General features: G+C 46.5%; 1 protein-coding gene across 1 annotated transcript in view; it reads right to left on the bottom strand.

The window, feature by feature from the left end:
• Nucleotides 1–57: 57 nt before the first annotated feature.
• Nucleotides 58–13,832, bottom strand: part of cdhr5a (cadherin-related family member 5a) — a 15,940-nt gene continuing 2,165 nt past the window's right edge. The window contains exons 2-14 of the mRNA XM_061068506.1: nucleotides 12,429–12,601; nucleotides 12,297–12,356; nucleotides 11,391–11,480; nucleotides 9,955–10,041; nucleotides 9,722–9,826; nucleotides 9,460–9,645; nucleotides 7,191–7,281; nucleotides 6,836–6,933; nucleotides 6,536–6,742; nucleotides 6,319–6,432; nucleotides 6,165–6,231; nucleotides 5,925–6,085; nucleotides 58–1,058 (exon numbers count right to left, since the gene is read on the bottom strand). Of these exons, the coding sequence (XP_060924489.1) occupies nucleotides 483–1,058; nucleotides 5,925–6,085; nucleotides 6,165–6,231; nucleotides 6,319–6,432; nucleotides 6,536–6,742; nucleotides 6,836–6,933; nucleotides 7,191–7,281; nucleotides 9,460–9,645; nucleotides 9,722–9,826; nucleotides 9,955–10,041; nucleotides 11,391–11,480; nucleotides 12,297–12,356; nucleotides 12,429–12,601 (2,015 nt within the window). The 3' untranslated portion in view covers nucleotides 58–482. The remainder of the gene's footprint in view (nucleotides 1,059–5,924; nucleotides 6,086–6,164; nucleotides 6,232–6,318; nucleotides 6,433–6,535; nucleotides 6,743–6,835; nucleotides 6,934–7,190; nucleotides 7,282–9,459; nucleotides 9,646–9,721; nucleotides 9,827–9,954; nucleotides 10,042–11,390; nucleotides 11,481–12,296; nucleotides 12,357–12,428; nucleotides 12,602–13,832) is intronic.

Below are 13,832 nucleotides of genomic sequence, written 5' to 3' on the forward strand. Positions count from 1 at the left end.
CACACACTCTCACTACACACACTCTAACTACACACTCTAACTACACACACTCTAACTACAGACACTCTAACTACACACTCTAACTACACACACTCTAACTACACACTCTAACTACACACACTCTAACTACACACTCTAACTACACAACATGTCAGGACGCAGTTTTCTGGAGAACGAGATGAGAAACAGTCTTTTAAAGAAGCTCTTTAAGGTTTCCACTTGTGTAATGTTGCTCTAAAGGTCCGGATCTGAAACTCACACTTATAACTTCACACGACACATTCGACCGACACTGAGATTCAAAGAGTGAAGCTCAGGTTCTCACAGGAGAAGACGCCTCAGGGTCCTGGTTCTCCACGCTCACAGTTCCCAGGGATGTGAAGCTTCTCCCTGGACTCAGACCTGTTGTCTCCAGAAAGTGAGAAGAACCAACAGCTGAGTTCTCTGACTCCAGTTCGACCTCTGACCTCTGACCTCTGCCGTCAGCCCTCCTGCTTCTCCTTCTCTGAGCTGGTGACTCCACAGTCCTGCTCCTCACCGGGTCGTGTGTTCTGGTTCTCCTGCTCGTCCTCAGAGCTTCTCAGGGGGGCGGCCGGGTCTCTGACCACGCCCTCCCCTTGCCCCTCCCCCTCCTCCTCCAGCTCCTCCTCCAGCTCCTCCTCCACCCGGCCCACGCTGTCCGGGATGATCTCCACCTCGATGTCCGACGAGTCCTCGCTCTCTTTGAACCACACGGTCTTCTGGCCCTCCTTCCTCCTCTGCCTGTTGAGGAGCAGCCTCTTTCCGTACTCGTCCCCGCCCCCCCGGCCGTTCCGGCCCCCCCCCGCCGGGCTCCCCTTGGGGACGTGGTTGCTGTGGACGCCGCAGGAGGAGCAGTGGTGGCTCCGCCCCCCCTGCGCCTGGGGGAAGGTGCTCCGTCTGGGGAGGATGTTGCTCCAGCGCCGGGTGCCCCCCCCACGGCTCTGCTCCGCCTCGGTCTGGAAGCCGTCGTTAGTGAACTGCAGGGAGTCCCGTTTCCCGGAGCGGGGGGGGCCCGACTTCAGACAGGGGCCAAGGCACTGAAGAGAGAGAGAGAGAGAGAGAGAGACTTAATACTGCAGAGAGAGAGAGAGAGAGTTAATACTGCAGAGAGAGAGAGAGGGCCCCAGAGAGTTAATACTGCAGAGAGAGAGAGAGAGTTAATACTGTAGAGAAAGAGAGAGAGAGTTAATACTGCAGAGAGAGAGAGAGAGTTAATACTGCATAGAGAGAGAGAGTTAATACTGCAGAGAGAGAGAGAGAGGCCCCAGAGAGTTAATACAGCAGAGAGGGAGAGAGGCCCCAGAGAGTTAATACAGCAGAGAGAGAGAGAGGCCCCAGAGAGTTAATACTGTAGAGAGAGAGAGGGCCCAGAGAGTTAATACAGCAGAGAGAGGGAGAGGCCCCAGAGAGTTAATACAGAAGAGAGAGAGAGAGAGGCCCCAGAAAGTTAATACAGCAGAGGGAGAGAGGCCCCAGAGAGTTAATACAGCAGAGAGAGAGAGAGAGGCCCCAGAGAGTTAATACTGTAGAGAGAGAGAGAGGCCCCAGAGAGTTAATACAGAAGAGAGAGAGGGAGAGGCCCCAGAGAGTTAATACAGCAGAGAGAGAGAGAGGCCCCAGATAGTTAATACAGAAGAGAGAGAGAGAGGCCCCAGAGAGTTAATACTGTAGAGAGAGAGAGAGGCTCCAGAGAGTTAATACTGTAGAGAGAGAGGGAGAGGCCCCAGTGAGTTAATACAGAAGAGAGAGAGGGAGAGGCCCCAGAGAGTTAATACAGAAGAGAGAGAGAGAGGCCCCAGAGAGTTAATACAGTAGAGAAAGAGAGGCCCCAATTAGTTAATACAGCAGAGAGAGAGAGAGGCCCCAATGAGTTAATACAGCAGAGAGAGAGAGAGGCCCCAGAGAGTTAATACAGAAGAGAGAGAGAGGACCCAGAGAGTTAATACAGAAGAGAGAGAGAGGCCCCAGAGAGTTAATACAGAAGAGAGAGAGAGGCCCCAGAGAGTTAATACAGAAGAGAGAGAGAGGCCCCAGAGAGTTAATACAGTAGAGAAAGAGAGGCCCCAATTAGTTAATACAGCAGACAGAGAGAGAGAGGCCCCAGAGAGTTAATACAGCAGAGAGAGAGAGAGAGGCCCCAGAGAGTTAATACAGAAGAGAGAGAGAGGACCCAGAGAGTTAATACAGAAGAGAGAGAGAGGACCCAGAGAGTTAATACAGAAGAGAGAGAGAGGCCCCAGAAAGTTAATACAGAAGAGAGAGAGAGGCCCCAGAGAGTTAATACAGTAGAGAAAGAGAGGCCCCAATTAGTTAATACAGCAGAGAGAGAGAGAGAGGCCCCAGAGAGTTAATACAGTAGAGAAAGAGAGGCCCCAATGAGTTAATACAGCAGAGAGAGAGAGAGAGAGGCCCCAGAGAGTTAATACAGCAGAGAGAGAGAGAGAGAGAGAGAGGCCCCAATGAGTTAATACAGCAGAGAGAGAGGGAGAGGCCCCAGAGAGTTAATACAGAAGAGAGAGAGAGGACCCAGAGAGTTAATACAGAAGAGAGAGAGAGGCCCCAGAGAGTTAATACAGAAGAGAGAGAGAGGCCCCAGAGAGTTAATACAGTAGAGAAAGAGAGGCCCCAATTAGTTAATACAGCAGAGAGAGAGAGAGAGAGGCCCCAGAGAGTTAATACAGTAGAGAAAGAGAGAGAGAGAGAGGCCCCAATGAGTTAATACAGCAGAGAGAGAGGGAGAGGCCCCAGAGAGTTAATACAGAAGAGAGAGAGAGGACCCAGAGAGTTAATACAGAAGAGAGAGAGGACCCAGAGAGTTAATACAGCAGAGAGAGAGAGAGGCCCCAGAGAGTTAATACAGCAGAGAGAGAGAGAGGCCCCAGAGAGTTAATACAGAAGAGAGAGAGAGAGGCCCCAGAGAGTTAATACAGAAGAGAGAGAGAGGCCCCAGAGAGTTAATACAGAAGAGAGAGAGAGGCCCCAGAGAGTTAATACAGTAGAGAAAGAGAGGCCCCAATGAGTTAATACAGCAGAGAGAGAGAGGCCCCAGAGAGTTAATACAGCAGAGAGAGAGAGAGAGAGAGAGAGGCCCCAATGAGTTAATACAGCAGAGAGAGAGGGAGAGGCCACAGAGAGTTAATACAGAAGAGAGAGAGAGGACCCAGAGAGTTAATACAGAAGAGAGAGAGAGGCCCCAGAGAGTTAATACAGAAGAGAGAGAGAGGCCCCAGAGAGTTAATACAGTAGAGAAAGAGAGAGGCCCCAGAGAGTTAATACAGTAGAGAAAGAGAGAGAGAGAGAGGCCCCAATTAGTTAATACAGCAGAGAGAGAGAGAGAGAGGCCCCAGAGAGTTAATACAGTAGAGAAAGAGAGAGAGAGAGAGGCCCCAATGAGTTAATACAGCAGAGAGAGAGGGAGAGGCCCCAGAGAGTTAATACAGAAGAGAGAGAGAGGACCCAGAGAGTTAATACAGAAGAGAGAGAGGACCCAGAGAGTTAATACAGCAGAGAGAGAGAGAGGCCCCAGAGAGTTAATACAGCAGAGAGAGAGAGAGGCCCCAGAGAGTTAATACAGAAGAGAGAGAGAGAGGCCCCAGAGAGTTAATACAGAAGAGAGAGAGAGGCCCCAGAGAGTTAATACAGAAGAGAGAGAGAGGCCCCAGAGAGTTAATACAGTAGAGAAAGAGAGGCCCCAATTAGTTAATACAGCAGAGAGAGAGAGAGAGGCCCAAATGAGTTAATACAGCAGAGAGAGAGGGAGAGGCCCCAGAGAGTTAATACAGAAGAGAGAGAGAGGACCCAGAGAGTTAATACAGAAGAGAGAGAGAGGACCCAGAGAGTTAATACAGCAGAGAGAGAGAGGCCCCAGAGAGTTAATACAGCAGAGAGAGAGAGAGGCCCCAGAGAGTTAATGCATAAGAGAGAGAGGCCCCATAGAGTTAATACAGAAGAGAGAGAGGCTCCAGAGAGTTAATACAGCAGAGAGAGAGAGAGGCCCCAGGAGAGTTAATACAGCAGAGAGAGAGGGAGAGGCCCCAGAGAGTTAATACAGCAGAGAGAGAGAGAGAGAGAGAGAGAGAGTTAATACAGCAGAGAGACAGAGGGCCCCAGTTAATACAGAAGAGAGAGGCCCCAGAGAGTTAATACAGAAGAGAGAGGCCCCAGAGAGTTAATACTGTAGAGAGAGAGAGGCTCCAGAGAGTTAATACAGAAGAGAGAGAGAGAGAGGGAGAGTTAATACTGCAGAGAGAGCGAGAGAGAGTTAATACTGCAGAGAGAGCGAGACAGTTAATACTGCAGAGAGAGAGAGAGTTAATACTGCAGAGAAAGAGAGAGTGAGTTAATAAGGCAGAGAGAGAGGGCCCCAGAGAGTCATTACTGTAGAGAGAGAGAGAGAGAGGGCCACAGAGAGTTAATACTGTAGAGAGAGAGAGAGAGAGCTAATACAGCCAGCAGAGAGAGAGAGGGCCCCAGTTAATACAGAAGAGAGAGAGAGGCCCCAGAGAGTTAATATAGAAGAGAGAGAGGCCCCAGAGAGTTAATACTGTAGAGAGAGAGGCCCCAGAGAGTTAATACAGAAGAGAGAGAGGCCCCAGAGAGTTAATACTGTAGAGAGAGAGGCCCCAGAGAGTTAATACTGTAGAGAGAGAGAGGGCCCCAGTTAATACAGAAGAGAGAGAGGCCCCAGAGAGTTAATACAGAAGAGAGAGAGAGGCCCCAGAGAGTTAATACTGTAGAGAGAGAGGCCCCAGAGAGTTAATACAGAAGAGAGAGAGAGGCCCCAAGAGAGTTAATACAGAAGAGAGAGAGAGAGGCCCCAGAGAGTCAATACAGGAGAAAGAGCGAGAAGAGAGTTAATACAGAAGAGAGAGAGGCCCCAGAGAGTTAATACAGAAGAGAGAGAGGGCCCCAGAGAGTTAATACAGAAGAGAGAGAGGCCCCAGAGAGTTAATACTGTAGAGAGAGAGAGGCCCCAAGAGAGTTAATACAGAAGAGAGAGAGAGCCCCAGAGAGTTAATACAGAAGAGAGAGCGAGAAGAGAGTTAATACAGATGAGAGAGAGGCCCCAGAGAGTTAATACAGAAGAGAGAGCGAGAGAGTTAATACTGCAGAGAGAGAGAGTTAATACTGCAGAGAGAGAGAGAGACAGTTAATACTGCAGAGAGAGAGAGAGTTAATACAGCAGAGAGAGAGTGAGAGAGAGTTAATACAGAAGAGAGAGAGAGAGGCCCCAGAGAGTTAATACTGTAGAGAGAGAGAGAGACAGTTAATACAGCAGAGAGAGAGAGAGAGAGAGAGAGAGAGTTAATACTACAGAGAAAGAGAGAGAGAGAGTTAATACAGAAGAGAGAGAGGGCCCCAGAGAGTTAATACAGAAGAGAGAGAGAGGCCCCAGAGAGTTAATACAGAAGAGAGAGAGAGGGAGTTAATACAGCAGCTAATGAGCTCTTGTCTGTGGATTAATAACCAGTCAGATTAATGACCAGTCAGATTAATAACCAGTCAGATTAATGACCAGTCAGATTAATAACCAGTCAGATTAATAACCAGTCAGATTAATAACCAGTCAGATTAATAACCAGTCAGATTAATAACCAGTCAGATTAATAACCAGTCAGATTAATGACCAGTCAGATTAATAACCAGTCAGATTAATAACCAGTCAGATTAATAACCAGTCAGATTAATAACCAGTCAGATTAATAACCAGTCAGATTAATAACCAGTCCAGTTCCAGCAGCAGCTTCCTGAAACTCTGTGACTGTTTCTCTGTTTTCATCTGATCAGCAACAAAGTGTAAAAACACGAAGACGCGTCCGACAGAAACATTTCAAACAGGAAGTAGAGACGCGTCGCTGCTGGTCACAAGTCGGATGTGATTGGTCGGATGGAAACTGACTGACCTCACATAACTTGTCCACGCTGTCGTTTCCCTTCCACAAGCGGGAGATCAGGAAGCCAATCACGATGAGGCAGAGCACCAGCAGAGCCGCCATCACCAGCCCCAGCAGCGCCATGTCGCCCGGCCGGTAGCCGACGCTGGAGGGAGACGGGGTTGCCACGGCTACCGAGGAGAGGCTCAGTGAGTCCAAAGGAAACTGATGTTCAGAATGTTCTGAGAAGCAGACGAGTGATGTTCTGACCTGGGATCACCTGGACGGAAACGGCCGCGGTGCCAAACTCTCCCGTCGCCGAATCCACTGCTCGGAGCTGCAGGAAGTTACACAACTGATTGAACTTCAACACATTTCTGTGAGAAATGAACACACATCATTGTTCTCTGTGTGAGTCAGTCACCTGAAGGGCGAAAGATTCTGTCTTCACGACTCTCTTCAGGATCATGAAGCCGTCGGACGTCACGTTGACGTAGCTGCTGTACTGAACCTCGTACTTCACATCTGGATTCAAACCCTGACACACACACACAGACACACACAGACACACACAGTGATTCAGGACAGAAACACACAGACTCTTGTATGAAGTGTCAGTTCTATCGACAGGCAGCGCTCACGGCGGCGAAGTCCTCGTCCCGGGCCCGGACCCTGAAGGGCCGGTTGGTGCTGCGGTCCCGGAGGATCATGCTCTCAGGGACGGAGTTGCTGTAGATGAATGCTTCGTATCGCTCCTTCTCAAAGCGAGGAGGGTTCCTGCTCCTCTTCATCACCTCCATGGTCACCTGAGTCACAGCAAACTGGTCCCTGTTGGTCACCTGGGACGCCTGAAGGACACGTGGACACGTGGTCAGGTTCACGAGACCTTTATACCAGGATAAAACTCCAACAACACACAAGTACACAATCAAGTCCTTCACCAGAACAGTGAGAGTTATGGGTCCGATGATATCAGCAGCTTTGGTCATGGTGATGTTTCCTGTGTCTTCATCAATCTGGAAAAGGTTTCCTTCGTTTCCTGAACATCAAAGAAAGAAGAAACTTCTCAGTCATAAGAAATAAAACACTGAATATTTCATGTTCATGTCGGATCCGACTGAGGAAACTGGTTTTTTCACTCTTTGAACCTTCACGTGAGAAAGTTTGAAGGAAGAACCCTGTGACAATCTTTTATTACGTTTTCCCAACTGAAGAAGTTGAACATGATTCTGCTGAAACATGAAAACCTCTGGATTCTGGTCCTCAGCTGATCTGATCTGAGATGTGAACTCTGACCTCTCAGGATCCTGTAGCTGATCTGCTCGCTCCGGTTCTTGTCTCCGTCCCGGGCGAACACCGGCCCCGGCTCCAGCACTAACGGCCCCTCCTGAGGAGGAGAAGCATCACGTGGGAATTCACCTACTGAGACATTTCATTTCATAACCTACTAAACGTGCACGTGTCTGGATTAACACAACATGAGACAACATTCACACTTTCCAGTCCCTCGGTCACATCAAGTGTTTGGACTTGAACGGCGGAAGAAAGAAACGTTTTAACCCACAAACTCAATTAAAGACGACGAGTGACGTCAAAACCTCTGATTGAAATACCAGCAATAAACACACAGCTGAAAACTGAAGGGAGGAAATATTAGTGGAGAATAATAATTAAAGATGCAACTAGAACATCAGTCAGTAAAAAGCCAACTTTCCCTTCAAATCATCAATCTGCACCAAATCACACACACTAACTAACTAATGAACTAACTCACTCAACCATGCATACACTAGCTAACTCATTAACTAACTAACCAACCAACTAACTAATGAACTAACTCACTCAACCATGCATCCACTAGCTAACTCATTAACTAACTAACCAACTAACTAATGAACTAACTCACTCAACCATGCATCCACTAGCTAACTCATTAACTAACTAACCAACCAACTAACTAATGATCTAACTCACTCAACCATGCATCCACTAGCTAACTCGTTAACTAACTAACCAACTAACTAATGAACTAACTCACTCAACCATGCATCCACTAGCTAACTCGTTAACTAACTAACCAACTAACTAATGAACTAACTCACTCAACCATGCATCCACTAGCTAACTCGTTAACTAACTAACCAACTAACTAATGAACTAACTCACTCAACCATGCATCCACTAGCTAACTCATTAACTAACCAACCAAGTAACTAACTCACTCAACCATGCATCCACTAGCTAACTCGTTAACTAACTAACCAACTAACTAATGAACTAACTCACTCAACCATGCATCCACTAGCTAACTCGTTAACTAACTAACCAACTAACTAATGAACTAACTCACTCAACCATGCATCCACTAGCTAACTCGTTAACTAACTAACCAACTAACTAATGAACTAACTCACTCAACCATGCATACACTAGCTAACTCGTTAACTAACTAACCAACTAACTAATTAACTTACTCACTCAACCATGCATCCACTAGGTAACTCATTAACTAACTAACCAACCAACTAACTAATGAACTAACTCACTCAACCATGCATCCACTAGCTAACTCATTAACTAACTAACCAACTAACTAATGAACTAACTCACTCAACCATGCATACACTAGCTAACTCGTTAACTAACTAACCAACTAACTAATTAACTTACTCACTCAACCATGCATCCACTAGCTAACTCATTAACTAACTAACCAACCAACTAACTAATGAACTAACTCACTCAACCATGCATCCACTAGCTAACTCATTAACTAACTAACCAACTAACTAATGAACTAACTCACTCAACCATGCATCCACTAGCTAACTCATTAACTAACTAACCAACCAACTAACTAATGAACTAACTCACTCAACCATGCATCCACTAGCTAACTCGTTAACTAACTAACCAACTAACTAATGAACTAACTCACTCAACCATGCATCCACTAGCTAACTCGTTAACTAACTAACCAACTAACTAATGAACTAACTCACTCAACCATGCATACACTAGCTAACTCATTAACTAACTAACCAACCAACTAACTAATGAACTAACTCACTCAACCATGCATCCACTAGCTAACTCGTTAACTAACTAACCAACTAACTAATGAACTAACTCACTCAACCATGCATCCACTAGCTAACTCGTTAACTAACTAACCAACTAACTAATGAACTAACTCACTCAACCATGCATACACTAGCTAACTCATTAACTAACTAACCAACCAACTAACTAATGAACTAACTCACTCAACCATGCATACACTAGCTAACTCGTTAACTAACTGACCCACTCACTAACCGACTCACTAACCAGTGAACAGGGTGAAGCTTAAAGAAGCTTTTAAAAAAGGGTTTTTTATGAGATTTTCTTTTCCATCTATTTGAAAACCCAATAAAGTCTTTGGTTCTTCGTGGGGAACGAGACGTGAGACGAGTGAAACGTCTCCGAGGACAATCTGCAGAAGGACCCAACGCCCCAGTTAGTCCAGATAGTGCGTCCTCGGGCCGAGTCCCTTCCTCCAGAGGAGCCGGGGGACAAGTCTCACCTCTTTCTCCGTCAGGTTGACTTTCCCTCGGTAGCCGCTGCTCACGCACAGTTTGGCGATTCCCACGTTTGTCCTGAGACACGGCTGAAACCACGGAGGCCGGTTGTCAACGTCCTTCACGTGAACCGTGACCGTGGCCACGGCCGTGAAGAAGGGTTTGTTGGAGGCCGAGCCGTTGAACGTGTCCTGGAACAAAGAGGTCAAAGGTCAAAGAGACACAGACGCCACATGCATGTTGTTGTTGTTGTTGTCTCTGTCGTACCTGGACGTGGAGAACCAGAGAAATCTTCTGTACCACGTCGTGGTCCAGGAGACTTTTCACAAGGATCTTTGGAGAGTTGATGTTTTCCAGACGGAAATATTTGTCCTGGTGGAGGAGAGAAAAGATCGCAGTTCATATCATCATGTTTTATAATAATACAACATAAAGGACTGATGTTTGTTATGATGTCTTCCAACATTTGACACTAATAACTCGGGAGGAGACGATCTTACTGTTGCAGATTCCAGACGATAGAAGAGCGGCTCCGAGTCCACGTCCGAAGCTTCGATCAACGCCACGCTGGAGTTAATGGCTGTGAGCTGAGGGAGTCATGTGACAGCTGTGAACAACACACACAGACACAGAGAGACACACACACACACAGACACAGAGAGACACACACACACACAGACAAAGAGAGACACACACACACAGACACGCTCACGAACACGCTCTGTTCGTTTAAAAGTAGACTCAAAACCTTCCTTTTTTATAAAGCTTATAGTTAGAGCTAATTTGTGCGATGTTCCAAATTTGATTAAATGGCAAAAACCCCTGATGATGCTAAGACGCACAGGGAATTTATGACACAAGACACACGGAGCTTCTCTTTCCTGCTTCTCCTTCCTTTTCTCCATATTTATCACATCAAGATAATTCTTATCTGATCAGTACATGTTACTAACTTGACCCCTTTTCCCGGAGTTTCTGTGCCTTAGCGCCCGCGGATGCAGGGCCACAGCTGTGGCCGCACCATGGATTATGATTGTGGATCGCGTGTCGGAGGTCGCAATGGTGGATCCAGTTCGGTGGATTCTGTATCGTGCCAGCTGATCGTCGTTGTAATGGAGGATCCTTTGTCGCGTTGGCATCGGATGATGAGGGACCACGACCGAGGCGGCAGCTGATAATGGATTCTAACTGGCGGCGGTGGACAATGACTGTGGATTATAGTGGATCCCATCCTGATGCTGGATCGTGGTCTTGCTGCTGGCCAGAGACTGTGATTGCAGCGGGACTGCCTGACACATAGTATTGAAAAATGTTTAGCCTAATGGATGCTGCTAAAAATCCTGATGATGTTTTCTTACACCTGACATCTATTGCACTTCTGTCCGTCCTGAGAGAGGGATCCCTCACATGTGGCTCTCTCTGAGGTTTCTACATATTTTTACCTGTGAAAAGGGTTTTTAGTAGTTTTTCCTTACTCTTGTTGAGGGTTAAGGACAGAGGATGTCACACAATGTTAAAGCCCCATGAGACGAATTGTTATTTGTGAATGTGGGCTATACAAATAAAACTTGATTGATTGATTGATTGATTGACACAGAGAGACACACACACAGACACAGAGAGACACACACACAGACACACACAGACACAGAGAGACACACACACAGAGACACACACACACACACACACAGAGACACACACACACAGACACACACACACACACACAGACACAGAGAGACACACACACACACACAGACACACACACACACAGACACAGAGAGACACACACACACAGACACAGAGACACACACACACACAGAGACACACACACACACAGACACACACACACAGAGACACACACACACACAGACACGGAGAGACACACACAAACAGAGACACACACACACACAGACACAGAGAGACACACACTTCTCACCTCATTCACTTCTATGACGAAGTGGTTTTGTGCAAAGTTCGGAGGATTATCGTTCACATTTTCCACCAGAACTTCAACAGACTCATTCACCTGTTGGTTTATTTAGAGAAATTCACATGATTTAGTGTTTGTATTTGATATGTTGAATGTGTTTGACGTGTTTGACGTGTTTGACGTGTTTGACGTGTTTGACGTGATTAACGTGTTAAACGTGTTTAACATGTTTAGCGAGTTTAGCGTGTTATGCGTGTAACGTGTTTAACGTAATTAGCGTGTTTTACGTGTTTAGCATGTTTGACGTGTGTGACGTGTTTGATGTGTGTGACGTGTTTAACGTGTTTGACGTGTTTGACGTGTTTAACGTGTTTAGCATGTTTAGCGAGTTTAGCGTGTTTAACGTGTGTGACGTGTTTAACGTGTTTGACGTGTTTAACGTGTGTGACGTGTTTAACATGTTTACCGTGTTAAACGTGTTTAACATGTTTAGCGTGTTTAGCGTGTTTAGCGTGTTTAGCGTGTAACGTGTTTAACGTAATTAGCGTGTTTTACGTGTTTAGCATATTTGACGTGTGTGACGTGTTTGACGTGTGTGACATGTTTAACGTGTTTAGCATGTTTAACGTGTTTGACGTGTTAACGTGTTTGACGTGTTTAACGTGTTTAACGTGTTTAGCATGTTTAACGTGTTTAGCGTGTTTAACGTGTGTGACGTGTTTAACGTGTAGGACGTGTTTAACATGTTTAGCGAGTTTAGCGTGTTCAGCGTGTTTAACGTGTTTAACGTGTTTAACGTGTTTAGCGTGTTTAACGTGTTTAACATGTTTAGCGAGTTAACGTGTTTAGCGAGTTTAGCGAGTTTAGCGTGTTTAGCGAGTTTAGCGTGTTTAGCGTGTGACGGTTACTCACGGACGTGGATCCGGCTCCGCTGCACTGAACCCACACCACCAGAGTTGTACTGGACAAAGACTGAAATGAAAATGAGAATCAGCTTCATGCTCAGTTTGAAGCTTTGTGATAAACGAGCAGTGATGACATCACCTCGAAGTCGACGCCCTTCTTCACCATCAGCACGTTTCCCTGCAGGTAGAACAGATCCTCCGGGTTCACGCTGAGCGTCAGCAGCACGTCGGCTCCGGAGAGGATCTGCACCAGCTGCACGTCGGCCGTCAGGTTCTCTGCCACGGTCACAGGCCCGGGGGGGACAGTGCACACTGACACACACAGAGACACACACAGGTCAACACAGGTCAACACAGAGACACACACAGGTCAACACACAGGTCACACACAGGTCACACACAGGTCACACAAAGATCACACGAAGGTCACACACAGATCACACACAGATCAACACACAGATCATCACACACACAGATCACACACACACAGGTCACACACACACACAGGTCACACACACATACAGGTCACACACACAGATCACACACAGATCAACACACACACAGATCAACACACATACAGATCACACACAGATCAACACACAGATCATCACACACACAGATCAACACACAGATCAACACACACACAAAGGTCACACACACACACAGGTCACACACACAGGTCACACACAGGTCAACACACAGATCATCACACACACAGAACACACAAAGATCAGCACACAAACAGGTCAACACACAGGTCAACACGCAGGTCACACAATGATCACACAAAGGTCACACACAGGTCACACACAGATCAACACACACACAGATCATCACACACACAGATCAACACACAGATCAACACACACACAGGTCACACACACAGATCACACACAGATCAACACACACACAGATCAACACACAGATCATCACACACACAGATCAACACACAGATCAACACACACACAGGTCACACACACAGGTCACACACACAGGTCAACACACAGGTCACACACAGGTCAACACACAGGTCACACACAGATCAACACACACACAGATCACACACAGACCAACACACACACAGATCACACACACAAACAGATCACACACAGATCAACACACACACAGGTCACACACACAGGTCACACACACAGGTCACACACACAGGTCAACACACAGGTCAACACACACACAGATCAACACACACACAGATCAACACCATGAAGTTTCCATTTGAAGTGTCTCGTAATGTTGGTTCTTATTAAAACGTTTGTATTTAATTTGATCAAAACTCAAGAACAACTTTGTGTCCATGAAACAAGAGATTTACAGTATTTTATTGAATCTGCTTCCACAGCAGAACGATATAAACTAAGATAATAAAGGTCAAACGAACTAGAAACAGTTAGAACCAGCAAGGCGTGGACGTAAAGACGATTTAGTACAGCTTGTTAGCTTAGCTTAGCACAAATACTAGAAACAGGGGGAAACTGCTAGCACGGCTCGGTCTAACAGTCGCACGTCATCACAACAACTGGAGACA

The sequence above is a fragment of the Limanda limanda genome, chromosome 3 (genome assembly GCF_963576545.1).
Source record: "Limanda limanda chromosome 3, fLimLim1.1, whole genome shotgun sequence".
NCBI classification, from domain to species: Eukaryota; Metazoa; Chordata; class Actinopteri; order Pleuronectiformes; family Pleuronectidae; genus Limanda; species Limanda limanda.